At 36.3% G+C, this 27,283-nt stretch overlaps 1 protein-coding gene across 2 annotated transcripts in view; it reads left to right on the top strand.

The window, feature by feature from the left end:
- hydin (HYDIN axonemal central pair apparatus protein) overlaps nucleotides 1-27,283 on the top strand; it is a 72,703-nt gene that overhangs the window by 39,324 nt on the left and 6,096 nt on the right. For both annotated transcript variants that reach the window (XM_028027848.1, XM_028027838.1), the window contains exons 37-82: nucleotides 174-291; nucleotides 376-501; nucleotides 587-748; nucleotides 836-1,009; nucleotides 1,099-1,262; nucleotides 1,380-1,451; nucleotides 2,344-2,527; nucleotides 2,633-2,774; nucleotides 3,630-3,786; nucleotides 4,111-4,275; nucleotides 5,117-5,272; nucleotides 5,349-5,546; nucleotides 5,697-5,809; nucleotides 5,916-6,098; nucleotides 6,287-6,406; nucleotides 6,485-6,644; nucleotides 6,730-6,902; nucleotides 8,107-8,305; nucleotides 9,432-9,525; nucleotides 11,721-11,814; nucleotides 11,932-12,100; nucleotides 13,213-13,292; nucleotides 13,432-13,587; nucleotides 14,035-14,134; nucleotides 14,364-14,568; nucleotides 15,901-16,133; nucleotides 16,203-16,345; nucleotides 16,453-16,648; nucleotides 17,313-17,421; nucleotides 17,646-17,879; nucleotides 18,000-18,142; nucleotides 19,310-19,531; nucleotides 20,554-20,714; nucleotides 20,980-21,074; nucleotides 21,260-21,464; nucleotides 21,795-21,974; nucleotides 22,763-22,889; nucleotides 22,987-23,152; nucleotides 23,312-23,459; nucleotides 23,565-23,772; nucleotides 23,884-24,105; nucleotides 24,465-24,634; nucleotides 25,014-25,212; nucleotides 26,567-26,719; nucleotides 26,809-26,979; nucleotides 27,104-27,213. In XM_028027848.1, the coding sequence (XP_027883649.1) occupies nucleotides 174-291; nucleotides 376-501; nucleotides 587-748; nucleotides 836-1,009; nucleotides 1,099-1,262; nucleotides 1,380-1,451; nucleotides 2,344-2,527; nucleotides 2,633-2,774; nucleotides 3,630-3,786; nucleotides 4,111-4,275; nucleotides 5,117-5,272; nucleotides 5,349-5,546; nucleotides 5,697-5,809; nucleotides 5,916-6,098; nucleotides 6,287-6,406; nucleotides 6,485-6,644; nucleotides 6,730-6,902; nucleotides 8,107-8,305; nucleotides 9,432-9,525; nucleotides 11,721-11,814; nucleotides 11,932-12,100; nucleotides 13,213-13,292; nucleotides 13,432-13,587; nucleotides 14,035-14,134; nucleotides 14,364-14,568; nucleotides 15,901-16,133; nucleotides 16,203-16,345; nucleotides 16,453-16,648; nucleotides 17,313-17,421; nucleotides 17,646-17,879; nucleotides 18,000-18,142; nucleotides 19,310-19,531; nucleotides 20,554-20,714; nucleotides 20,980-21,074; nucleotides 21,260-21,464; nucleotides 21,795-21,974; nucleotides 22,763-22,889; nucleotides 22,987-23,152; nucleotides 23,312-23,459; nucleotides 23,565-23,772; nucleotides 23,884-24,105; nucleotides 24,465-24,634; nucleotides 25,014-25,212; nucleotides 26,567-26,719; nucleotides 26,809-26,979; nucleotides 27,104-27,213 (7,259 nt within the window). The remainder of the gene's footprint in view (nucleotides 1-173; nucleotides 292-375; nucleotides 502-586; nucleotides 749-835; nucleotides 1,010-1,098; nucleotides 1,263-1,379; nucleotides 1,452-2,343; nucleotides 2,528-2,632; nucleotides 2,775-3,629; nucleotides 3,787-4,110; nucleotides 4,276-5,116; nucleotides 5,273-5,348; nucleotides 5,547-5,696; nucleotides 5,810-5,915; nucleotides 6,099-6,286; nucleotides 6,407-6,484; nucleotides 6,645-6,729; nucleotides 6,903-8,106; nucleotides 8,306-9,431; nucleotides 9,526-11,720; nucleotides 11,815-11,931; nucleotides 12,101-13,212; nucleotides 13,293-13,431; nucleotides 13,588-14,034; nucleotides 14,135-14,363; nucleotides 14,569-15,900; nucleotides 16,134-16,202; nucleotides 16,346-16,452; nucleotides 16,649-17,312; nucleotides 17,422-17,645; nucleotides 17,880-17,999; nucleotides 18,143-19,309; nucleotides 19,532-20,553; nucleotides 20,715-20,979; nucleotides 21,075-21,259; nucleotides 21,465-21,794; nucleotides 21,975-22,762; nucleotides 22,890-22,986; nucleotides 23,153-23,311; nucleotides 23,460-23,564; nucleotides 23,773-23,883; nucleotides 24,106-24,464; nucleotides 24,635-25,013; nucleotides 25,213-26,566; nucleotides 26,720-26,808; nucleotides 26,980-27,103; nucleotides 27,214-27,283) is intronic.

Genomic DNA, 27,283 nt, shown 5'->3' with positions numbered 1-27,283 from the left:
CAAAAACAAAATTTGTGATTGAATAAAAGTAATTTTATATCTTAATCTGCTAGGGGTCTAAATAATTTTGGGTAAAATGTGTAAAACCAAACTAAAACTCAGAACCAGAAGCAATGTTCCCTTTTTTAATCATTCTTCATATAGTTTTTTTTTTCCTCTTTTTTTCCTTTAAGACCCTGCGGACTATACCAGAATATGATGAGAACAACTTGCTGCTGCTACCCCCAAGGACTCCTGGAGAGGGCCTCCCTGTGGAGCTGCATGAATATTGTTCTCGGCTAAAAGATTATGGTAACTTTACTAAAACACTAATTTTTAGCAGATTGCAGTCTTTGTTTTAATGCTAGCAAAATAGTTGTTTTTGCTTATCTACAGAGCAGAGTGAAGGCATAGAGGAAGCTGATTCAAAGAAAAGTGGCACATTAAAGGATGAGGAGAAATCAAAACCAAGTGATGGTCCAGTTGAGATGGACCCCTGTAGGTTGAAATCAGATAAATTTTGTAAGCAGCAGAAAGGCTATACAAAAGAGCGCAACAAAACAGGTTGTTTTATTCACTATTAATTTATTATTGTGTCTACATTTAGTTTTTTCAAAATTGACCAAAGAGGGAATCAGTCAGGGAAAGTTAGAGTTGACCCCTGTGGTCAGAGCAATTGCCCGCTATATGGATCTGGACCTTTCCCTGGAGGGACAAACAGTACAACACAGAGGAATTGCCATCATTGTATATGGAGCCCCTTTGGCAGGTAAAAATGTGCATCTTTATCTGCTCTTTCAAAGTAAAATTGATTTAACTCTAACTTTTTTGCTTTAAATCTTAACTTGTTTGTCAGATAAAAACAAGTTGGCAGTGGCTCTGGCAAATCACTATGGAACAGCGTGCTTGAGCATTGATGGTGTGCTCACAGATGCAATTCAAAATGGCACTTCTTCAGTAAGCCTATCAGTAAGACAGCTTTATGATACTCTATTAACTGAATATGAACAAAAAAGGGCTGCAGAAGCTGGTAAGCCTAAAATTTCACTTAAGCAGTTTAAAAATAAGATTTCATTCAACTCACCAAAAAACAAGAAAACCTTTCACATTTTTTCACAGAGAAGATGCAAACAAAACATGCCGCACATCCTGAAAGCTCAGTTCGGCATCTAACTCCAGTTGGTACTGCGGAAGCTCCCCCAGAGTATATAGAAAAGCATCACCAAAGAAATTTCAGTTCATCTCATCACAAGTTAGAAATCTCAACAAGAGAATTCAGTTTGGTACATGTAGTGATGTTTTTCTACTCAAATCCTCTGTGTAGCCCTTATTCATCATAATGTAGAATCACATATTAAATCATACAACGTCTATCTGCTGACATATATTTGTTGTTTCAGAAAGGGAATCAGCCATTCCGTTTTTTCCCATCTGAAAACCAGATTAGTGAAATCCTCATGGAACGTTTTCAGGTACAGTAAAATTGAGCAACATGCCCAAGAATTTTATTAATAAGACACTAAATATTTAAGATAACACAAACTTTAAATTAAAACATAACCGAGATTGCACAATGAAACAGATAGTTACTGGTTACAGCATATGGAGACGTTGCCTTAAAATCAAGTCTATCTGATGATTCATCTATTTATAAACAATAATTATCAGTAGTCAGTAGTTTTCTGTTTGATCAGTCTTGTATTGTTGTGGAGGAGTTTTAGCCTATACTTTGCAACATTATTTGTCTTCTTTGACATTTGCAGACACATTCCTGCACAGCTCTTTTAGGGTTCCAGAGCAGCATTTCTACACCTTAATTTTTTTGATTGTATCCTGCTGTGTTTGGAACCATTGTCAAGTTGCTGACCCAGTTTAGGCCAGTCTTAAGCTTACAGATGACTGATGCCCTCAAATTTAATCTATCTCAACTTTGCTCATATTTGCTCGAAGGACATGGCTCCAGAACTTTTTTTTAGTTTAGAAATAAATCTTGCTTTCATGGAAGATTTCACATTTCTGATATTCAATTAATAAATAACAATCAACTATGAGAAACCCATGGGTGCTTCTTCACCACAAAGTTTCTGTGCAGGCAGAATGGATGGACTTAGTTTTTCACACAATGGTTCTGGATGTTCTGTTTTTGGTAATTAAGTGCATTAAAATTTCACAATTGAATCTGTCAAGGTGGTAGCTATCAAAGGCAATATTCACCATACAATAAGAATGCCAATCTGGTATTTTGTCTTTTACCCCAAATCTTATAGCTAAAATATTACAATTTATCTTTTACCTGGACCGGATTTGCTTATCATTGAAAAAAGATACGCAAATCCTCATGTTCCTATTATTCTTTATTAACAGTCAAACGATTGTCAACGTGGAATGGTCATCAGTGGCCTGGAATCTATTTACACTCACTCTCTACAAAGCTCGCTTCAAGCTGTGCTCAAGGCATTCTGTAACCGGAAGCACATCTATGTAGTCAACTTATTTGACACCTACGATGCCCTGACAAAACGTGAAGGACTACAGAGACAAGCTCAGGGTAAATTGTTTGCCGGGTCTCTCACAGTGTAGATATGTACATTTGTATGCCAAAGTTGTATTACAAGGTTGGAACATGTTTGTTTTTTTTGTGCATTTTCTGCAGAAGCCTTGCAGAAAGAGATAGCTGAGAGGGAGGAGAAGTGGTTCTGGGAGTTGGATCAGGAAATGTTCGATGCTTTGCCTGACGAACATAAGGCGGGTATTACCCAGCGACACTTGCAGACACTTCGACAGAAAAAGCAGAGGTAATGATTTGACACATGTATAAAATCTTTTTCTTTTTGAGCTCTACTTCCTTAACTTATTAGATGGTGTGTATTTTATCTTCTGCATAAATGTAGGATGCACATTTGTAAGCAAATTTTCCTCTACCCTAAGAAACAAGTGGTTCTACCTTGTTGAAACATTGTTCACAAAGGTTTCATCAAGTTTTTGGTGTCAATCAAACAAACTGCAAAAATAATATTTTCTGTCTAAGTTATTACATTTGAACAACCATAAGTGCTTATTACCCAATTTTTTAAAGATCTGGGGCATTTGTAACATTCATTTGTCTTTACTAAAACTGGCATAAATGAACATTCAAAAGATGAAGTGAATAATAATAAAACCTAAAAGCTGATAAAGATCAGATCGTTATTATTTCTGAAGTGTTGTCTCTGAATTGGAGTGACAGAGTTCTCAAGGTAAAAACTGAAGTGTTGCTCAAGTTCATTTGTGTGTGAAAAGACAGATGTGAAAATGCTTTCGTAACTGTTGTATATCTAAAGAAATATTTCGCAAACCCTTTATGGACTTATCAGATGAAAGTGATTGTTAATGAACCAACAGATTTGTTTTTTTTCATGAGATAGCCAAAACCTCACTTTCATTTAAATGTAGATTGACCTAAAATTTTTTTGATTGAAGTAAGAAAAAGGTCAAAACTTGTGAAAACTACAACTTGCATTGTAATTTTGCACTGTTTGAGCTTCAGGTTTTTCATATACTGCTTATTTTTGCTCTTGAAATCAAACATTGAGAGTTGAAATTTAACGGTAAATTGAATATAGTTCTCAGCTGTATAAACATAAAGTGCCTTTTGGGTTTTTTTATTGTAGAAGGGACTTTGAGCAGAAAGCAAAGGAGGAGGAAGAAAGGAGGCTGCATGAGGAGTATCTCAAGTCAAAAGAAAAGGAAAGGAAAAAGAAGAAAAAGGATGAAAAGTTAGAAACCGTAGAAGTTCCGAAGAGGAAAAACTCAATAGAATTAAAGCAGGTCTGTGTTTGAATATTTTCACTGATTCTTTCTAAATAAACATTTATATAAACTCCAATAAGTCGGCACAGTTACTCCCTCATCAGATGAATTTGTTTTATTTCATTTTTTGGTCAGCATAAACAATGTGCAAAAGATGTTCCTGATGGCTGGTATTCTACAAATTTATATTGGATAAACGACGCCATTTTCAGGAACCAGGCACTAGATTTAATTATGTTTGACCGGGAACATACCAAAAATGTATGTTCTGTACAGGCCCTTGAGGACTGTAGTTTTTTGTTGTGTTCTGGATTAATATTTTTAATATCTTCCCACTTTCAGTGTTTTATGGATGAGCGACAGAGTGAGTTTGAAAAATTTGATCAGATCCAGGCAATGGTGGATCAGATCCTGCAGCAGTGGGACCGGGCCCAAGGCCTCCTCCTGGATTCTCGTTATGTTGAGGAAACTCTTCCAGGTTCAGATGAATCCATAACAGAGAAAAGAGTAAATATGACATTTTGTTTCATAGAATTGGATCTGACAAGTTAAGCTATTTCTGTTTGTCATCCTTCGATTTGATCATGTCATTATTATATTGGGATTCTTAAAACGTTCTCAACTCTTTTAAAATGACTCAACTTTGAAATTGAACGAACAGTAAAACAGTTTCTGGAAACGTATGTAATTTGATTTTTTTATTTATCCACAGGTCTACATACGTTTAGCAAAGTACTTGTAATTCTCATCTCTTTTCTTTTCCAAATGTTCTGTTTTTCTTTGTGTCTATCCTTACTTTCTTTGTTGTTAATTTCTTTTGTTCTTTGGTTGTTTCCTTTCTTGCCTTCCTTGACTTCCTTAGCTTCTTTATTTTTTACCTTCCTTTTTTGTGTCCTTTCCTCCTCCTTCCTTCCTCTTTCCTACCCTGTGCCATACAGCACATCCCTTCCTTTCTTATCTGTTTTTTCCTCCCTTGAATAGATTCTTATTTCCTTCCTTTTGTCCTTTTTAGCTTCCTCGAAAATTTCTTTCCCTTTTTTGTCCTCTGTCTTTTCTTCCTTCCTTGTTTCCTTCGTAGCTCCACCTCTTGAATTTTCTTTCTTTCTTCTTTGTGTCCCACTTTACTTCCTTCTTTTTTCATATTCTAATTTTATTCTTTCAGTTTTGTTTTTCCCCCACTGTAAAAATATTCAGCATAAATTTAGGGTGGACCTTCGTATTATATTTGTTCCAATAAAAGTAAAGGATCTCTTCAAAAGCTGAGTCTGAAATTGTCAGAAATTTTGAAAAACAAAAATGTGAAGATTACAACAAACTAAAGCCAACATTCACATTTATCTTCACTCAGTATTCACACTTGAGTAAGAGAACAAAGAAAGGCCCCATTAAGGCTATCCAGAGAGCACCGGACGTTATCCCTCACATTGTGATAAATGTGACACCAAATGGGAGTTGTAGTTCCACTGAACTGCTTAAAAACAGTGTACTTCCTTCTCTTGAAGAGGTAAGTATTTTTCATATTTTTCAATAATTAGGTTGATTTCATATTCTAAATGGTTTCTTTCTTGCACCCTATACAGATAGAGAACGACTTGGGTTTAGGACCAAATGGCCCCCTGGTTGTTCCCCCAACTACTCTCTCTGTTGTTGCTTTCCCTAAATACAGGGAACAACTTAAAGTTAATCAAACATGTTTCACCTTCCTGAATCCCTCTGACCAGGATGAGGATGATGAGAAGAAAGATCTAGAGGAATCCTCGCATAAAAAAACTCCACAGGTCATTTTTTTTCACCAGTATCCAAAACCTTTTCAAGAAAAAAAGTAAAGATAAAGATCCAACTGAAGGAACATTCATGTTATCCGTTATCTAAATTTTGGTCGTTCTAGTTTGTTATGGCATTTGAAATTGTACATTTTGTGTGCTTAGGAAAGGGCAGTTAAACGTCACAAGGAGTACAAGACCAAAGAGAAAAAGGGCAGAGACACTCAAACACCCTTGAGAAAACAATTCAAGATGACAAAATTGAAGAATTCAGAGAGGTCCAACACACTTTTATGCAGTTCCTCTTTTTCGATCCAGACACTTTACAAGTATTTCAGAGCAGTAGTTGTTCAGCTGTCTAATTATGTTCATGTTTATGTGTAGTTTGACCACATATCGCTGGGTTGTACCAGCTGGCTCTGAGGTGCTTCTGAAGATCTGGTTCTACTCTGAATCACTAGGAGTTTTTGAACAGGTCTTCAATTTTGAGTCAGTGGGGAGCACCAAACGTTACCAACTCACATGCAGAGGAATTTGCACCTATCCCTCTATCGCCACAGACTACAAGTCAGTATGCATTATTCAATCAAGTTGTGTGGGAAATTGAGGTCTTACAATCTTAATAATGCAGTTATTTAATTTGACTTCTCTGTACTCTGCTCCAACTGTTGTTGATTAGCTAATTGGAATCCCTTTTTAATGTTTCAATCAATCAATCAATTACTTTGAATGGTACATCATTAATCTTTCCACAGGACTATTTTTGCTCAATCTAAGAAGGTAGCACAAGAGAAAGAAGGCCTTCAGAAGACCTATGTAATCAAACCTGGTTACTTTGAGTTTGGACCTTTACTTTGCAGCAAAACTAGAGACAGGTGAGAGACTGGAAAGTTTTAAATAGGGTTGTTTCAGCTGATATATTTTTTATGTCAGATTTCCATGTTTGTCTCCAGGTATAAGAAAAACACATATCCAGAAAACTCTGAGAGGCTAGAAATTTGTAACGACTCTGGTATGGAGGCAGAGGTCACGTTCAGTTTCCAACAAGACACTCAGGGCACAACATATCTGCTAGATCCCCCTACAATGACTCTCTCACCAGGACAGAAAGAAGTACTTCTCAATGAAAATGATCTTAGTTGAGTACATTAGATGATGCAACAAAAACACATGTATATGTAAATATTCTCTTCATCAGGTGCTGACAGTCTATGCCTATCCAACAAAACAAGGACAGATAAAAGACAGCTTAATTTGTAATATCAAGGACAATCCTGAGCCTGTGATCATCCAGATCTCTTGCTGGGGCATCCGACCAGAAGTCGAGCTGGACAGCACCCATTTAAACTTCGGCAAGGTTCTGCTGCACAAGTACGTAAAGAAACACAAACCTCTGCCTGCCTCTTTATGCTTTCCCTTCAAAAAACAATATATTCTGATGTATTTTAAAGAGGTCTTCAGAATGATCTTTTTTACATTGACCTAAGTTTTAATTTGTTTAAAATGTGTTGGAAAAATAATCTCATTGAAAAAAGGTGCAGTACACCAGATTTTACCTCTGGTCTAGGAGCAGTTCTTAACACAAAAATATATATTAAAAATAAATTCATAACACACATGAACACAGTTAGTTGGTTTATATTACGGTACTCACTTTCTCTACAACCTTGTACTACACCCTTTATTCAAAACATTTTGATGTTTGAACACATAGATTGCCTTGCAAAAGTATGCAACCAACATAAAGCTGTGCATAATTGCAATATATTCGTTATTAAAAATGTAACCAATGTAAATCAATAAGTCTGGTGAGAATTTGTATCCAGCCACCGTTTGTCAACAAAGTTTAGATGAAACTTTAACCAAAATATATGCTGCCAGTCAAGTTCCCTCTGAAAAAAGGCATCCCAACAACATAATACCAGCAATGAGTTACACTGTGGGAATGGTGTGTTGAGGGTGGAGTGTCAGCTTTCTGCCACATCTAGCATTTTGCAAACAGACTGGAGTTTCTGTTTTGATCTAATTGAACCTTGCTATTGTCCCTTATGTGATTTATGTCTTTCTTACTTCCATGAGAAACTCCAGGAATACAGCACCTATAAAAAGTATTATCCTGCTTGAATATTTTTATCTTTTATTAGCTTTTACAAATCAATCATGATCACCAAACTTTTTGCTTTTCACAGAAGAAAAAATACAGAAACAAACACGTGAAAAATAGATTTATTTGAGATTTTGACAATTACATAAAAACATTTAATGTAAAAATAAGCAGGTACATAAATTTTCACTTTAAAGTGGCTGACCCATCTCAGAGTGTCAGCCAGTTGGTTTTAAAAATAAGTGTAAGGGGATGGATACAAAAAACATCTCCCAATAATTTTATAGCTAATCTATAAAGACAACTTTTTTCTGTTGAGGGTTAGCAGTTTAAATTAATTATCCAAATTAACTGCAGTATGACCATTTGAAAACAAATTGTCACTGTGATGAAGTCACAAACTCCAGCTGCATAGTCTGAACATTGCGTTTTTTTTCATCACGCTTTTTTTTGTGTGTCTTTTTTCTACAGGAGAGACAGCCGTGGCATCATGATGGTTAACAAGACTGTTTTGCCACTATCTTGGATGCTTCAGGGCGTGGACACCTTGGGTGACGAGTTTGTAGTGCCACAAGATCAAGGAATCATCCAGCCAAACTCCTGTTTCCCTCTCTGTGTGCATTTCAAGGCCAAGAAGCCAGTACTTGTTAAGAAAATCTTGCGTCTTGAGGTAAAGTTGAAATTGCAGCTGGAGGTACCTCACTATGTTGATCTATAGTACTGCATAGTCACAATCTAACCACCATCTGTGCTCATAAATCTTCATACACCTCAGGAGCATGACTATCAATATCCCGTTTGGACTTTGATCATTTCTATAAATTAATCTTTTTCACCACATCAAATGATTATGTAAAATGCATCTACAACAAAATTGAAAACAGGAATTAAGTGCACAAGTTTATCTTCTCTAATAGAAATAGGACGAAATTTATAAAAACCGACTCAAATGTCACCACTAGTATTAGGCCAAATGCCCACTAGCAGCTGTCTTCGAACTGCAGTGTAGTTAGTAGATTAAATAGAAACCAATTGATTTCCTGAGGTGAATCTGACTTTTCATTGACCAAAGATTTTTAGCAGTGTTGTTGTTGGGGTCATTCCAGAAACCTACTCTGCCTTGTCAAACTGTCCTACCCACCTGTTCCCCTTGTTACATCATAAGTTAACTGTCATTTACCAAATTGTTTAAGTATTAGTTAATTTTCATCAGCCACACAGAGGCTTGGCAATGGCCAGACCTGTAGAGTCACATGAATTCATGTACAGTTAAAACCAGAAGTTTACGTACACCAAATAAAAATACACATACACCTTTTTGCTCACTGTCTGAATTTCAGTCAGATCAAACAGATTTTTCATCTGACTGAAAATTTAAATAATTTTATTTAATTCTAACTAACTACAGGAGAAGTCTGGTCTAATTTTACTTCTGACAGTGAGGAAAAAACAAACAAACCATGTGCACATCTTTTTATTCAGTGTATGTAAATATCTGGTTTCAACTGTATGAGTCTGAAAAAGACCTAGAAGGTGAGAGACATTACCCACAAAACTGACCAACCCTGGTCTGGCCAGTCAAATAATATAACTTCTATAAATTTTATAATAACTTCTGTTATACATTTAAACATGTATATTTTTTATTCCTTGTATAGTTGAAAAATACACAATAAAATAAGACATGCACACTCAATTCCTGTTTTTAAAAAGCTATTGAAATTGTTGTTTATTCCAGTTTTATGTGCATTATGAAAATATGTGATTTTGCTCATATTTGGTGCATTTTATTTTAGGTGTACGATGTGGAGAAAATTATTGGAATTCTGCACACTGAAAACTTAACAATTCATGCTGAAGCCTATGATGTAGATCTGAAGATCGAACCAGGTACAAACTATAAAACCCTAAACATATTATCAGTGTAACTCAAAAGACTGGCAACTATTTAGTGAAATTTAAGGTAAACATTAACATCCCATTTAATGTTTACCTTAAAAATTGCTGAATAAAACTAAATTTTCAGAAATAAATATTTTGCTAGTCATGCCAGCAAGATGTATTTTTTTTTTTGGAATTACTTTCTTGTTCTTTCTTGTTGGTTGTTTTTTACCACTTTGTGAATAGCAGTCACAACATATGAACAAGCACAGTAAAAATTTTGTGATTATTTAAAACTGCTCATACTGATTAATTTTTCCATGATATTCTCCAATATAGCCTATCTGTATTTATGCTTAACCTATCATTGCACTGTGGGAAAGCTTTTATATTTCTGCACTTTGGAAGTTTGTTCCATCAGTTTCCTTTACTTTCGTTCTTCCATCAGTCTCACTCTTATTGATTAGGCAAACAGAAGCCAAGTTTTAAAACAGCATCTGCAAAGAGTGGCAAAACAATTATCTAGCCTGCCTTTTATCCATCTCCAAACTGTGGCTTTGATTTTCAGAAGTACCCCTAAGGTTCTAGTACATTTTAACTGCATAACATATTTGTCTCTGAAAATCGCTCTGCCAAAACTGAAATAAAAGCCCCATGACAACAAATGTAGAATCGCTGTTATTGGATGTTGCCAGTTGGTTTACTATGTAATAACGAAATAACTTATGAAATGACATCAGACCTATATAACGCTTTTCTGGAAACTCAAAAATGCTTTACATAAGATCAGTCATTCCCATACACTCACACATTCATACGCTGACGATGGCAGGCTACTGGATTGTAGCTACAGCTGCCTTGGGGAAGTCTGACAGAAGTGAGGCAGCTATATTGCAACAACATTTCTGACCACCAACGGCAGGCAAGGTGGGTTAAGAATTGCTCAACCGGTGACTCACCAATTGCAGGACAAACTCCTACCTCCCACAGAAGTAGGAGTTTGAATTTTCAACCATAAAGCTTCTTGTTGTTGAGAATTCCAGGATACAGGAATTACTCATAATCCCTGAGTCCTTAAATCATTAATGTTGGTCTAGTTCCATCCCAATTCAACAAATAGACGACTGTCTAGAAAACAATCAAATTTACTCAGTCAATGACAATATGTGGCTCCATGATGAGTTGGGCATTTTCTCATTCCATTAATCCAGAGTCTGGACTGACATCTACTGTATTAAGCAATTATAGTCTAAGCTTTTTTTTTTTTTTCAGGAAAGATAGATAAGCAGTTTGGATTTCAATCAAATTAGACATTTATTGTGGAAACTGATTAATAAGAGGTTTGCATGCTGCAGAGCTTATCTGCTAGCTGCTTTTACCTTTTACCTGCCACCTGACTGGAATTTGGGCTGATGAAGATTATTGTTTTCTTTGAAAAGCTTGTGCCTAAAATAATTAAATCTATGAAAAAAAATCAAACAGAGGAAATGCAGTAAAGTATTAAGTGGCTCTCCAGGTTTTTCTCCACTTAATCTGAAAAACAGAACAATTATAACATTGACAATACATTATATTGATGTTTTTCTATTTTTTGCTGCAAAGTAAATCAAGTGATTGAACATCATTGAATAGCGATTCTATTTGTTTTGCCAGGGGTTGTAATTACTGAACTTGGAGATGATGTGAGGATAAGTCAGGAACATAAAACCATTAAACCACATCTAAACTCATCTTTAAATGTTGCTATTATTCTGAATTGGATGTGACTGGGTTTGAAATAGATGGGTTTACTTTTTTTGCTTTAAACACTCAAGTTTATTTTATTTTATTTTTTATTTTAATGACCGGTATGGGGGAAATTTAAAAACAACATTTTAATAAAGTTGTTTCTGTTTACATGGATCCATAAATTTGTTTTTATGAAATTACAATGTGACTCCATTTCCTTCTGTCCTAAAAGAACTAAAACAGCTAGAAAAAAAGTGTTTCTCTAAATTTGTATAATATTAGGAAGGAAAAGATAATGACTTATTCCACTGTCAGCAACCAATCTGACCTCTGAGCTACACCAACTCCTACAGGGAAATGGGTCCTTTAACTCAAGATATTTCAGCTATTCTACATGGTTTAATACTGAAACAATGACATGATTTTCTGAAATAATAATAATAATGTCATCTTCCACACCTTTGTTTCTGTGACAGCTGCTAGTTTGGACTTTGGAATCCTTAGAACCTTTGATGAAAGCAAACATCAGCTAAAACTGACAAACAAAGGAAAATATGACTTAGCCTACAAGTGAGCATTAATATTTTTTCTTTACTTCTTTGTTCTACTTTTTATGTGCATTATGTGTGTAATAAGTTTTATTTAACTGCAGGATTTCATTTGCTGCTTTTTGCTCTTGTTTTTAAGATTTTTAGTGCGACCTCCTAACCCAAAGCTTAACACCACAGAGTCCATGTTCTCAGTGACTCCACCAAGCGGTACTCTGTCGGCCCGTGGGAAGTTCGCAGGAGCATTAGTTTGCTGCAAACCTGATAAGGAAGTCAATTTGAAAGAAGAACCCATCATTATTTGTCAGGTGTCATTCAGTGCTCTCCAAGATGGATGTTACGTTCTTAAAAGTGACACTTTTACCCTTTTACTTCAGATTGTCTTAGACCCAGGGAAAGTAAATAATCTTATGCTAATTTTCTTCTGCCTTAATACAGTATCTTTCAGAGTTTTACATGCAAAGGCTAGAATTTATTATGGAATTTCTCTAATTCACTCTACGACAAAATATATAGAGAGGGTAAAATAAAAATATATGTTAAGTGTCTTTAAGTTACAGAAAAACCAGGTATCTTTTGTAGCTATCAACGTCCTTCTGGTATAATTCCGTGCAGGATCTTTGACCTCTGTTCTTGGTATTAGTATCATTCATTAAAATGTTATTGCATTTAACACAGCTTTTAATGATAGTCTGCAATTTTACAATAGTGTAGAGGTCAGGGCCATTCCATAAGCTTAAAGTTAATGTACTGTATTTATTGCAGCTCTGTTTAATTGTCTGACATGAACTTCCTGTTAGAATACTCACATTTGTCTAGGTTTTATTTGTGTAGTAGTTATTCAAGGCGACATTCTAGTGTTGGGAGGTGTATTATATAAAATATTGAATATAACTAGATTTAGTATTCACTACAGCTGAAACTGAACTGAAACAAATAAAATGATTTTGCAAAGTTTTAATCAGCTCTACTGATTTATAAAATTACTTAAGAAATTCAAGTTTATGTAAACTGGAAGCACTTCCCTTGCTTGTTAAATCTAAATCAGGGGTCTCCAACTCCAGTCCTTTAAAGCCAAAGTCCTACAACTTTAGATTTGTCTTTAAGACATCTAAATATCTGGCATTATGTCAGGTTTCTGTACAACATATATTATTGCTTTACTTTTAGACATATACAAGGAAAAAATGCATTATGCTCAATAGGTGAAAGAGGAACAGAATACACAGATACTGTATATACAGTGATATACTGTATGTACAAAAAGCTTAAGTTGAGAAATTAGTTTAGCTTTTTAATTTTGGAGTGTTTGAACAGTTGGCATCTAAAGGATTCTGAAAATCAGCTGTTTTGGATGGAAGTTGTAGTCCTCTGATCTAAAGCAACAGTTTGACTTAATATGTAACATAATCTTCTGCAGATAATTGAACCCAGCATTAAAGGAGGAGAAACCATAGCCACCATAGACATCAAGATTTCGCTGCAGTCTTTCTACTCCAGGTTACTGTTATTAATATAAATTTTTCTCTGGCACTGAAGCATTATTGCATAACAAAAGCATGAAAACAAAACTCGAGTACGAATTTTGTTGTTTGAATCTTTAGTGAAGATGATCAAATTTCTGTTTGTGTGTTTATAGATACAAAATAACACCTGCATGTGACATTGATTTTGGCCCACTACCCTATGGCTCCGACAAAACCCAGAGCTTCACAATAGATAACCACGGACTCTTCCCATTCCATTTCAGCCTAACACGCATACTCTCAGAGCTTGGTAACAATGTGAAGCCTGGGTAAGAACACAGATTGGGCTTTTGATTTGCTAAGAAATCCATTGAATAGTGATAAATGTTTTATTGTGTTCCTAGTATTTTATAGTATTCAATAAACTTGTTCAAAAATATAACACTGTTTACATTACAAAATCTAAAATATATAGAACTTCTAAAACTTTTGGACTTCTGTATATCTCATGCTAATTTCTTTAGCCTTTTATGAAGTTGTATTTTGAGTGTGAGATGATATGTTTGACCGACTCAGAACAGGCAGGACTCGTACAGTAGTTGAAACCTGTAATCTTTAATGTATTTTCTTGATAAGAACAACTTCAGTATTAATGGTATTCTGTTTACTATCAACACAAATTTCAATTTAATTGTTTAATAGCTCACAAAGTTTTGCTCTAGGTTTATTCCAAACAATTCCATTGAACAATTTTCTGTCTTTAATCCTGAGTTTAGAGGACGATCTAGGGTGCCAGCTAGAGACTGTACTTCATCAAAGTCCACCAGCGGCACTCTCGAAACAAAAGATCATCACAGAGAATCGGGTTCTCGGGATGTAAGCAACTACTACCAGTTCGTTTTTTTTTTTAACAGACATCACGAGATTGCATCATGTATAATAGTCGTTTTATCTTTTTGACCAATTTTCATATCTATAAAACGTAAAAGTACAAGCTGCCATAATCATGATTTGAGTTTGCTATTTGATGTTCATTTTCCTTTTTTGTCTACTTCTGTTTTCTCACCTACTCTCTTTTCTACTCAAAATGTTCCCATACATCCAGATTTCACTGAACTTGGGCATTTTCTGCGTGTCTCCCTGCAATGGAAACGTGCAGCCTGGGGCTCAGCAGCAGATAACCGTTGTCTGTTTGGCTGACCAGCTTGGCTCTTGGAACCAGGGCCTGCTTATTGACATCGTTGGCCGTGACCCCTCAGAACAGCCTGACGGTATCGCATACAGACTGTTAGCTGAGGTTTGCAGACCAGGTGAGAGATGAGTGTCCCTACATGAAAAATTCAACTTAAAAATAATGTATGTGCATGATTCACATCTAAATAGAATAATTTCCAGCTGGCAAGTAGCATGATTAGGCATAAAATGAGCCTCTGTGGGAGACTTTAATGAGCCAACCTGATGGGAGATTCATTTGTCAATAAAACATCTATTTGCAAGAAAATAGTCCAAAACTTTAAAAAATACAGTGTGTCCACCATAAATTGTAATAGAGTTTATTTTAAAAGATTAAGAAATCTGGGAAACTAATGAAAATGGGCACATAATTAACTGGCTAAAAATAAAATAAACAATAACTCAATTTGAAAATCTCTAAACAGGGACTGTGGTAAACTTGGAAAAAACACTATCTAAAACGTATTACAAAATATAACTGGAATTGTACATGTAAAATGACCCCCCACTTCATCTGACCAATAAAATATATTTTAAAAACAAAACAAGAAATATGTGTGTTAAGCATACATTTAATGATTCCTGTCAGACATGAACACCCAACTAAGAATATACAACTCTCATAACTAAACTCAGCTATGATGACTCATAAAATACATCACATTATATTGCAAGTTACCAAATCTCTAAGTTTAAGACTGACAAATGTTTTTTCATTGTTCCAACATATTTTTCAAACTGTGTCCCTATCAATCTGAATAGGGTAGCCAATCTTTTAAAGCAGCAGTATGCATTTTCCAAGTACATAGTGCCATTTTATAATGCAGTCGAGTAACAAGATTACCGTCAGTTGTTATGAAAATGCTATACATATCAAATATGACTTAAAAGAAATTTGACTTTGTAATGCCTTGAAATTGGGCCTCTGTCTTTTCTGCTCTTTCCAAAAATCTGTGCTCATAAAGTCATCACAACAGCGCTCCTCTGTTGACCCTTTGACAACGTTTTTACGAGTGTATCACTGAGAACTATCTCGTATAGTGAGCTCAGCAGACTCCACCAGGTGTTTGCTAATTTCTCCTGGGTAGTCTGATGGAGCTGAGAGTGGACGTTATGGGAGAGGGGTGATATGCGAGTTGCAATTCCTGTCTTGGTTGGACATGTGCTTTCTTAACAAAATAGAGAGCACCCTCTGATCTGTTGGTTTAAAATTATACTGTTGTCTTAGAAATCATTGACTGCATCCAGCAGCCTAAAGGCTTACCTTCTCCGATCTGACAAAAAAGGCCTTGAACTGTTGTAAACTGGAAATATTACCTCAAAGAAAAGAAATTGATTGCAAAACTGTCCCTACCTTTGAGTCATCAGATTTTTCCAAAGCATTATTTTATTTCTCTCTTTTTGCACAGGCCTTGTGATAGATCCAGAGTACATCTTTGAAGAACACTACGTGTGTCAGAACAGTAACCAGCTGTCCTCAGAGCAGTTTGCCAATGTTGAAGGCATTTTTGTCATGGATGAGAAAATTTTTTTTTATAACAAAGTTCTAGTGGGGAAAACCTCTAAAGCCCGCTTTAAACTCATCAACAACAGCAAGGTCCCTTGTACAGTTAACTTGGCCTTCAAATATGGTGGAATTAAGGTGAGACTTTTAAAGCTGTCTACATGTTTCGAGAGTCACAATGGAAAAATACGATACGTTTGCTTTCAGGCATCTCGACAAGTATTTGACTTGTCTGCAACAACGCTGAACATATTGAGCCAGTCACATGCTTATGCTGTGGTCACCTTCACACCACTGGCAATCCAGCAATACAGTGTTTTGATGGAAATTACAACGAAGGGGCTCTCCAGGTGAAATTTTTACCCCAATAAAACTGTGCCGTTTGAAAAAATAAGCAATAATCCTACATCCTTTGTGATGGATATTTATGAAGTTTGCTTTCTTTTTGTGTGTCAAGATCAAAACACACATTAGTTAACCAAACCCTGGAGTTCCAGTTAAGTGGAGAGGGGACTCTGCCCAGCTTCTGTGTCCTGCATCCAGCTCAGGGAAGCAGCCAGGGAAAACCAGTGATGCAGTTCGGACGAAGTTTGGTGGGCAGAAGACATACTTTGCCTTTGGTGCTTCTCAATAACGGAAATGTAGAAGCGCAAGTGAGTTTTGGTAAAAACTTTAGGCGCTAGATTTTTTTTCACAGACTGTCTTTTACTATCATGACATAATGATTATTTTAACAAATGTGTAAAAAACATTTTTAAGAGAAAATTTACTTACTGTGGCTTTAAAATGCAATTAGTTTCTGAGTTAGGTTGTTAGTTAAAACTAGTGGTAGCTATGTTTGGACTGACACTTTGACCAAATAGCTGGTCATAGCATCATCCAGACAGGCTGTCTTTCATAGAGTGTTCTCTTTTTGTGTTAATGAAATAAATTTTGTCATTATATCTTATTATACACAACAATGTTGTTGTTTTTACAACTCTTCCTCTAGTAACATAAAGAATAACCTGCTTTAGTCTGTTTTTGGTAGGCAAACCAATAAAAGTCTGCTTTGGAAACCCAACATTCAACCTTGTCATGATAAATCAAACAAGAGCTGATTTGGGCCAAAATTTTAACTATAGGTTCATTTTGTATAAAAAGCTCAACTGCTTTTTTTTTTTTTTTAACAAACCAATTTGGACCAGCAGTTTCAAATAGTTCGACAATATTTTATAATAATTGCTTGCAACAACAACAACAACAGTAACAATCAGGTGTTAACAAAAAAAAAAACCCAAGAGAGAATTGTTTGTAATTTTATATTTGTTGTGAAAGGTCCAAATTGAATTGGTGGATGAACATGGTGTGTTTACAATAAAACCTCCTCTAGGCGACACCACAGGCACTGTTCAGTACGAACAACTTCAGCAACCTCCTCCTTCAGGTAATGAGTGTTTTATTATGAAATGTCTCTTGTATTTCTTTTTTTTCTGTCCTGTCCTGTGTTGCAGCTATGTCTTGGTTTTGCAGTTCATACCTGTTTAAGGTGACTTATTCCTTTTTCTGTTTTTTCACTTTTTTCTTTTGTTAAGTAGTTTTTTCCCCCCTTAAGAGTAAAACTGTTTCATATTTCGTCTTTCCTGACAAACATTGATTCCCATGTTCCAGAGGGTCAATTGATCCACAGAGCTACTATGAGGCTTAACGTGAATGAACAGAAGAGGTGTGACGTTTGCTTTTGCTCCAACGAATCGGTTACAATTGATACGTCAATGACAGTGCAGTTGAAGGACAACCAGTACAATAACACCATAATACATGTGATGGCAGAGACTTATCAGGAAAGGGTGTCTCTCAGTAACATCAGCAGCTCACCGCAGGATGAAGAAGATGAAGTGGAAGGTATACAAAATAAGGGACTGTGAGGTTATAAAGAATTTTACTGCATACTGAAATTGTTTAGAAAAATAATGGCTTTGCCACATGTTATAGTTTCCTGACAAATCTTTTTTGTTTTCAAAGGTTCATATGAGGTGCTTCATTTTGGTGACTGCTATATAGATTGTAAATCCCAAGAAAGCGTCACTATTACCAACCACAGCAAAAACCAGGTGGTGAAGTTCGAGTGGCCTCCCAGTGAACCAAATGTCACATTTTCACCAGAGGTAAACTCTTAAATGGATTAAAAATATCAATAAGATTTATTCCATTTATTTCAATATTTACACCACAACTTTGTTCCACAAATGCAAACAGTGCTTTTTCCCCCACAACTCAATAAACCGAAAGTTACGTATTTAACTACAGTTCTATGAATCAATACTGACCGCTAGAGGGCGGTGCTGAAAGCATGCAACGTGAATGCGCCGTTCGAGCACTAACCAGTCACACCTGTGACATATCGGATGATCAATCAGAGGCTATATAGCATGACGTCATCCGAGGCTCTGTTCCCACAGAATCTTCTCGCGAAATGCAAGGATTGTGAGTGACAGAGAATCTCTGGCGGCCATCCGGGATTCATAGAACCGTAGTTACGTACATAATTTTAGTTCTGTTTCATCCCTGCTGACTGCCAGAGGGTGGTGCTGAAAGCACTGAATGACTAATACCAGCGATGTCACAAGGAATCCTGAGCACAAACCTCACTGAGAAGGCCCAGAGGACCCTTGTAAAAGAACCTGGCCCAGGGGATGAGGGGAGGCCACATTCACATTGTAAAATCTAGTGAACGTGTTCGGAGAAGCCCATGATACACATATCACTTCCAGTGGAACCCCTTTCAAAGCTGCCCAGGAAGTGGAAATGCTCCTGGTAGACAGAGTGTGCCTTCACAGTGACTGGCGAGGGGCAGCGCCCTGCAGCGTAGGCGTGGCAGATGACATCCACACGTAAACGCTGCCGTCACCAACAAACAGTACCTGGAACGAAGATCCGTCTCAGCCGTAGGAAGACGAAACACCGCTACTCCGGCCAACAGGCAATCGGGCGTCTAAAGACGGTGAAAAGAGCCAGAAAAACAAAAGGCCGAAAGCTAACAGCATGCGAGAAGAGAGGAACAGTCTTGCTATGTTATGCTATGTAGCTTCTAATTGATCATCCGATAAGTCACAGGTGTAACTGATATTATTGTTCGAACGGCGCATGCGCAGAGGGAACATTCAGTACTTTCAGCACCGCCCTCTAGTGGTCAGTAGGGATGAAATGGAACATAAAATATTCAACTAAAAATAATAGAATCACTATTTCATATTTTTATTCAATAATTCTTCACTTTGCCTATTTTTGGTAAGTTTAAAATTTGATGCTTTTTTTTTTTTTTTTTAACACAGGTTGGGCACCTTCATGCTATGTGTTCTAAGGAAGTGACCGTCACCTTCTGGTCCAGTCAGCCAGTAACTCTGAAGCAGCAAGTGACTTGTAAGATTAGTGAGGTGGAGTTCCAGCAACCGATAGAGGAGGTGGCCGACTGGGATGACCGTCATAGAACAGTGACATGGCAAAGTGCTTCAGAAAGGGTTTTAAAAGAATCTCAACAGCTTGACAGTAAAACGGTAGCAATGGTTTCAATAATAATCTTAAGAAAAATATGTTTAATATATGCTTAGAAGTTATCTTTAAAAGGTACTTTTAACCTGACAAATGAGCCTCTTTGGAAAGCATATATTTCCTGAATATAACTGTATACATCTATATATATAATGTGTGTGTTTTAGGAATGTATAAGGTTCATTACAGAGAGTGATTTGCCATTCTTAGTATTCTAATGAAAAGCTAATAAAGCCCTAGAAATTTGGATTTTCAGGAATGTCATTTTTATGGCCTATCCATTGTGGGAAAAACTGCTGATGTGACAGTTGTCCAAGAGATTGTCATTGACAAATGGAAAGTTGATTGGAAGTAAAAGGCTGCTAGAAAAAGGGGGCACAACAGAGATAACAGCAACCTTGATAATTCATTGAGAATTTGGAAAAGATTCATAATGCAAGAACTGTAGTTAAAGTTACTACTTCAACAGCTACTACATGCTGAAATATACAGGATGTGGACTACACGTCACACCATCTCTCCTGAATCAGAGACAATAACAATAAAAGACAATAATTTTCCTTTCAGATGAAAATAATACATTTTACATACCATTTAGAAATGAAGGTCCTGGATTTCATCAACTCAGGCAGTATCACAAGTTGATCGCCTTCAGACCAACAATTAATGCAAGGAAGTGCCAACCAAGGACTGTGTACATATACTGTATAATATTAAGACATTCTTTTCATTTGGCAGAATCGCTGTTTAATTTTTTTTTTTTTTGGATGGTGTTATATAGCTAATGTTCAAACCTTAATTATAAACAGAAATAAAGGCAAGAAACAGATTCTTTTTTAGTTGCAAGTCATAATTGTTAAAATTAACAGAATCAAAGGCTCTAATTATCACTCTTTAATATCTATAATATATAGTATGAGTTGCTTTTTTTAATCCACTGAAAAAGTATATCATTGCTATTCTTATTTATTGAGATGAACCTGGACATTGCTTAGATTCGCTAACTAATTTGCCTGTTTGCTTTCAGATGATAGAGACAAATCCGGAACCTCTCTGTTCTGTGGTTGAGGGCTCTCAGTGGAGTCTGAATTTGGAAATCAGGGCAATTTGTGATTACTCAAAGTTCAGCTGCAGCACCAGCAACATTCAGTTTAAAGACACCCTGCTTTTCCAAACCGAGCTCCAACAGTAAGTCAGACTGAAACACAGTCAGCCAGTACATTATGTCTGAGAATATTTGTGCATTTTTGACACTCTTATGCAAAAGTTAGAGACCAAAAATATTTAAAGCTTTTATTTACACTGCTCTGTATTTGTGCTTTCAATTACAAATGTGCATATGCAACACATAATTTTCCAGGTCTGCTCTTTCCTCCATAATTTGGTTGTTTCACTTTATTTTTCATATTTGGTGTTCTAAAAATGATTGTTGTGTGTATGTTTGTATTTAAAGACTGCAGATTATCAATGAGGGCAATGTGAAAGCGGATTTCTCCTGGCAAGTCCAAATGGATTCATGCAGTGAGATTACAGATCTTAAAGAAGGAGGTAAGATGAGCTCTTATCATGAATTTAGTGTGTGTTGAATCTAATCTCAAATATTTGTTTCAAATTTTAGGTTTAATTGCTGTTCTAATATCCTAATACTTAAAGTTGGACAGGATGTATTGGTTTACATTTTAGTGCTTTAAAAATGTTTCTGTGTAAATCGAAGTGTATGTCATTGGTGACAGATGAGAGCTGGAGTTCTCATCCTGACAACAATCCAGACAGGCCTTCCAGTGATCGGAGCAGCGCACCACTCATGGGAAACCCTGAATTGCCTCCATTCACCGTGGCGCCCAGAATTGGGACCATAAATCCTGGTGTTACCCAGACCTTCAATGTTTGCTTTTCACCTGTGGAGGTATCGCAATTTCAGGGCACACTGCTCTGCAGGTAATTAAAGGCATTTATAGCAAGTGCATTTTTCAGTGGTCAGCTTATTAGATGTGTACCCACATCTTCTGCTCAAATTTAATTTACTGCCCTTTCATTTATAAAAGAATGGTTCTTCTTTTTTTAAATGTATCTTTTTTTAAAAGATCAGCTTAAAAGACGAGATATTAACACCTTTAAAGATTTAGCCAAAATATATTAAATGTTTTTTAGAACTGGCAATGCAAACATCTTTAAGCATACTGATGTGTGGCTAATCTAAAAGGATTAGCCATTGGTTTCCCAGACAATATAAAGTTTAATTTGTTATGGATATCTCTGTTTTTTCAGTATTCCAAACTTGGAGAACAGTGATCAACCTCATTGTATCACAGTGTGTGGTAAAAGCCTGTTGCCTGATATCCATTTTGATTTGGAGGACTCGGACTACATCAGTAGCAGCCTGCCTCTCGATCCTAGCACTCGAGTTTTAGAGTTCAAAGCCCTTGGCTTATCAACACCCATAACAAGGTAATAGATTAAATGACAGGAGGCTATTATCCTCATTCATATGTATTCCTTAGTTTTTGTTATATTTTACCTGTTGTGGAAAGTCATGATTTCATTTGACTGTCACTTTGCTGCTGGTACACCTACTTTTTCCAACAGAGCAACAAAAGAATATTTCTGTTCTATTCTAAGAAGGAGTAGAAAAATGTATTGAAACGGCATGTCTGGTTAAAAAGCATGCATTTGACTATATTTTAATTCTCTGCCTCCAATTTGGAAAAAATAACAGAGAGGTCTGAGAAATTCAAATGGAAAAGTCAGACATTAATCGACAACTTCAATACTAGCATCCAGTAATAGCTACCATTCATTTGAAACTTAATGGAAACACAGCCTGGTCTCAAAGCCGCATCAACTGGGGAATACTATTGTGTTCCCCTTTACAACTCAGACCTGTTAAAGTTGGGTGTGATGTCATTCCCAGATGGACATTCTGACTGTTAAATACAGTTTAAGCACCTACTGGCACTTATTCCTGGTTCAGTGTCATCCACTTTAGTTTTACTTGCAGTTCTTGAAATGTTCTTCACTGCACTTTCCCGTCTTGGAAGTTTCTGGTTACAGCAATGCTTTATGTGCTTTCAACAAATACTTTGGATTACTAGAGTTCAGTAGCCTATTAGCTTGTCAATAATTCTGCAGAGCTGCCAAGTTCCTCTGAAGCTTGCCCAGCATTTCTACTTGTACTACAGTTTGAGAACCATTGGTATAAAAAAACTAAAACTCTGTTCTCTTGTCTGACTCTGTAGGTCATTCAATGTGATTAACCCGACCAAGATGGCTTACTCATATAAATGGATGTGTGACGACACTAATCCCAAGTCTTTTCGTTGTCTAAATTCTTTTGGGACCATCCCACCAGGGAAGAAAGTGGAGGTAAGAACTTTGTGTCTGTCAGTCTAACCATCTACCTTCTCTGTCTCAAGCTCACTTAAGTCTTCACATTATTATTGAGTCTCTGATTTGTCTACAGATGTGTTTTGAATATGTTGCTCAACAACAAGAGACAGTGGAGTCACTTTGGAGTTTCTTGATTGAGAATAAGTCATTGTCTTTTCCCTTCATTTGCGTGGGAACTTCTAGAGAGCCATGCATCTATTTTGACAAACCTTATCTTGACTTTGGGGATGTGGTTGTTGGTATGTACAGACAGATGTCTATTCATTAATGTAAACAAAGTATATACATCTATTCTATAAATTTAGAAAAAAAGTGTGGTTATTATCTTTTCCACAGTGGCAGACATTAGTTTTAAATACTGCATAAGCTATCATGTGTGTGTGTTTGTGTGTGGGCAGGTCATCAGGTGGAGCAGACAGTTGATCTGGTGAATGCAGAGGAAGAACCTTTCCACTTCTCCGTCCTGCCGGTGTCTCTTGTCACTGAAGATCATCAGGCGAGCCTGAGTTTAAAGCCCATGAATGGCATAGTGATGCCCAAGAATAGGTTAATAACATACAACTATTATGTTCACATTCAAAAAATGGTCCTTATGGTAAAGCATTTGTACCATTCTTGTTGAAATTTGTTTCCTTGATTTGTTGGTTGTAGGTTACCACTGTTGATGTGCTTCACACCTTCATCAAAGGGATATACGAACTTCAAACCGATCTTGAAAGTGAAGAGGAAGTCAGAACCACTTTCATTCCACGTCAAGGCTGATTGTTTCTCCATGCCAGTTTCAGTTCATATTCAGGAGCGAGATGGGAATCTCAGAGAGCTCTTCCCTAACCAGGAAGATACACTAGACTTTGGAAAGGTCACCACTCCTTAACAATATAAATACTGAAATACAAATTATACACATTAACATCTGAGCTTTTAAATTAGCAATCTCTCTCATGTTGGTCTTTATATTCCTGAATTATAGGTGGGAATTTCAGAGCTATCTACCTATAATTTCCTGGTGTTCAATCTTTCAAGATTTACACTGGAAGTCAGCTTTGAGTTGTCGGGTCTCAGAGAGAAACTTCAGCAATTAGAGGTGAATCCTCTAAACGATGTTGTCCCAGTTGGAAAGGAGCTCAAGGTATCAATGGTCTTTTCCCCTAAGAGCCTTTGCAACCTCTGCGGTGTCAAACTTATTGTCAAGGTAAGATAAAGGTATTTAAATTATCTGCATCTTTTCTGTCCTATGTAGAAGTTTGTAGCATGAGCTGACTTTCTTCCACTGCAAGTTGTTAGGGAATGTGAAAATGACTCTGTCATCTGTTTTCTTTAAGTAAAAAAATACACAAGTTCAACAAAAATTATTACAATTAATTCACGTTAAGTTTAATAAAGCAGTGCCAATTTGTGTCAGTTGGACATCAGGTGATAACTGACTGAGCAAATAATAATTTTTTTGTGTGTATATATATATATATATATATATATATATTAAATATATTTAGTATTTTTCTTTCTTGCTGTTTTTTTGTCATCTTTGCCCTCTTCCTTTCATCCCACCAGGTGATGCCCGGTCCAACCTATACTCTTTCTATTAAAGGCAGAGCCATGGCACCCAACCTTGACTTCTCCTTCACAAAGTTTAACTTTGGAAAGTGTTTCCTGTTCTGTCCGGGTATGGCACCACCATCCCACACTCTTCTCATTCACAACAAAGACAATAACGAAGTCAGGTATGTGTCCATCTGTATTCCAGGTAGCTGTGGATAGCGAAAGTACCCGATACAAATCTATAGCCCTCGAATATTGGCATATTGCCCAGAAATACAAAATGTGTTTCTATAAACCTAATAATTTAGGACATACTTTTATAATGAGTGCGACTTTTATTTTGTAAAGTATCTGTGAGCTCATTTTGAAAGCCTACCCCAATCCATGTTTGATTGCTAGTTATGGCTTTATAAATTTAGATTTGTATTGGAAATAATTTAATTAATGAAAGAGCTGGAAAGAAATCTGTTCCTTATTTATCTTTTTGTTTTCTTTTTAAAACTCCACAGTTGAATGGGTTGAAAATTTTCAAATACTGTGTTTTGATTTTGTTCTCATCAGTGTCCAGTGCCAGTTTCAAAACACAGCATTCTTGAAGGTGGACTTCCAGCCAGATATTTTGAGACCTGGTGGTATTATGGCGGTACCATTTTCCTTCTACCCCCAGAAGACTTGTCGTTATAGTGGAAAGCTCCTTTTTGTCTTAGACAGCTGTGACACAAAACAAGTGGAGATACAAGGAGAAGGCATTGAATTAAAGGTAAGAAAGTAGTGTAAAAAACACACTACTTTTTTTACACTACTTTCAGAGTGTAAAGTAGTGTAAAAAAAGTAGTATGCTTATACACTTTTTATGCAGTGTATAAGCATAAAAAGTACTTATATACTGAGCACTTTTTATGCTCAGTGTATAAAAAGCACCATACACTGAGCATACTGCTGCTCAGTGTATGGTGAGCAGTATGCTCACATATACTTTTAATGTAGTATATGTCAAAGATGATGGTCAATTACAAAAATACTTTGCAAGCACTTATTTCAAGTTGCTGACCAATGTAAAGAATGTGTTCCTCTTTCTTAGAGGACCTAGTAAGTATTGAGCTTTAAAACCAAGAAATGTGGCAAAGTTAAATTTTGTGTGTTGTTACACCCCTAATAGATACTCTATGGGGTTTAGGTCAGTCAAGCTTAATAATACTATGGTTATTAAACCATGGTATTTGTGCTACAGACACTATGGGAATCTGCTGAAGAATCAAATATCATAGTCTAAAATTTCATGGTCGACCTCTGAACTGAGCTCATCAATTTTTCTCCAAACTCCAGATCCTTGATTTTGTAAATAAAATGCAAAATTTGCCTTCATATAAAAAGAGTACTGGTCCAGTCCTTTTTCTTTTAAGCCCATTATGAGCCTTCTAATATTGTCTCTGGTTCATGTGTCAGCTAACACAAGCAATGTGACAGTTGTAGCCTATGGCGTGGATAAATCTGGGTTAGATGCATCTTGAAGAATAGAATTGGGTTTAAATCCCCACCGTCCTTCAATCTCTTGTACCCCTTGCTTTATAATCGTCTTGAGGTTGTAGTTATCATTTTTGTTTGTGCACCCTTTTTTATCACACTTTTTCCTTCCACTCAGCTTTCCATTAATGTATTTGCTTACAACACTTCTATAGTGCTCTGTGAACAATCAGCTTCTTTAACAGTGACCTATCATGGCTTACCATGCTAGTCTCAGGTATCTGTGACTGATTCTGCTGCAGAGAATTGTTTAGTCAGCAGTCTTTCCCATAACTGTGGAGAACAACAGAATATATAATTATTTAAAATTGTTTTGTTTTTGTTTTTGGTTGTTTTAATCAATTTTTCTAAACTAAATTATGTGTTTTTCTTACTATAATTTATAATCAGCAAAATTAACAGAAGAAATGCTTGAAATATATCGCTCTGTAATATTTTGATTGACTGAGATCTGCCCATAGATGTAAACAAACATAAGCATGGAAACAATAGTGTGAGTGCATCATTTTATTCAAAAAGAAAAAAGTGGTCTCTCTTATTTGTCCAAAGTCATTTTCATGACCCTAATATATGCTTTTTTTTTGTCCCAGCTGGTAGTGATTGATCCTCCACAAAAGAAAGTGAAACTAGGATGTCTAGCGTTGGGTCAAAAAGTGAACAAACAAGTCATTCTAGTCAATGACAGCCTCCTAGACCTTTCTTTCACTTTGACACTGAACTCAGATCCTCCTGTAGATCCAAAGGTAACCACAACACAAATGTATCAACCTTTAAACTGGAGTCCACTAAAGCCAGACTTAGTTAGACTTAATAGCTGCCTTCCTCCCACCAGGACCTGACTGTCAGCCCATTAGGTGACCTGAAACTGAAATCTGGTGGAGACTCCTGTAGGCTGCAGATTCAGTTTTCACCTCAACAGCACATTGCTCCGTTTTTGGCTGAGCTGCAGGCGGAGTTCAAAGGGTTCTTCCACCCCCTGCTGACCATCGAGGGCTGTTGCAAGGTTGGCTGGAATTTGCCCTCACAATCATTACATTGTGTACAAGAATATTCCCTTAGTGAATTATGTAAGACGATGTTTCTGTTCAAAAAATATTTGGTAGTAATTCATAATTTAAAAATACCAGGGATTGGAAGTCAATTTAGACTGCAGCCAAGTGTCTTTTGGAGCTATGGTCCAAAACTGCCAGACAAACAGGAGGATTGTCATGACAAACACCGGTGACACTACTGTCAGGTAATGTTGAATAACAACATATCCTACTATATTTTTATGGAACCAGCACATTCCCCAAACACTTTTTCTG

The sequence above is a fragment of the Xiphophorus couchianus genome, chromosome 2 (genome assembly GCF_001444195.1).
Source record: "Xiphophorus couchianus chromosome 2, X_couchianus-1.0, whole genome shotgun sequence".
NCBI lineage: Eukaryota > Metazoa > Chordata > Actinopteri > Cyprinodontiformes > Poeciliidae > Xiphophorus > Xiphophorus couchianus.
The sequence above is the reverse complement of the archived record's forward strand: the minus strand, read 5'-3'. Positions and strand labels throughout refer to the sequence as shown.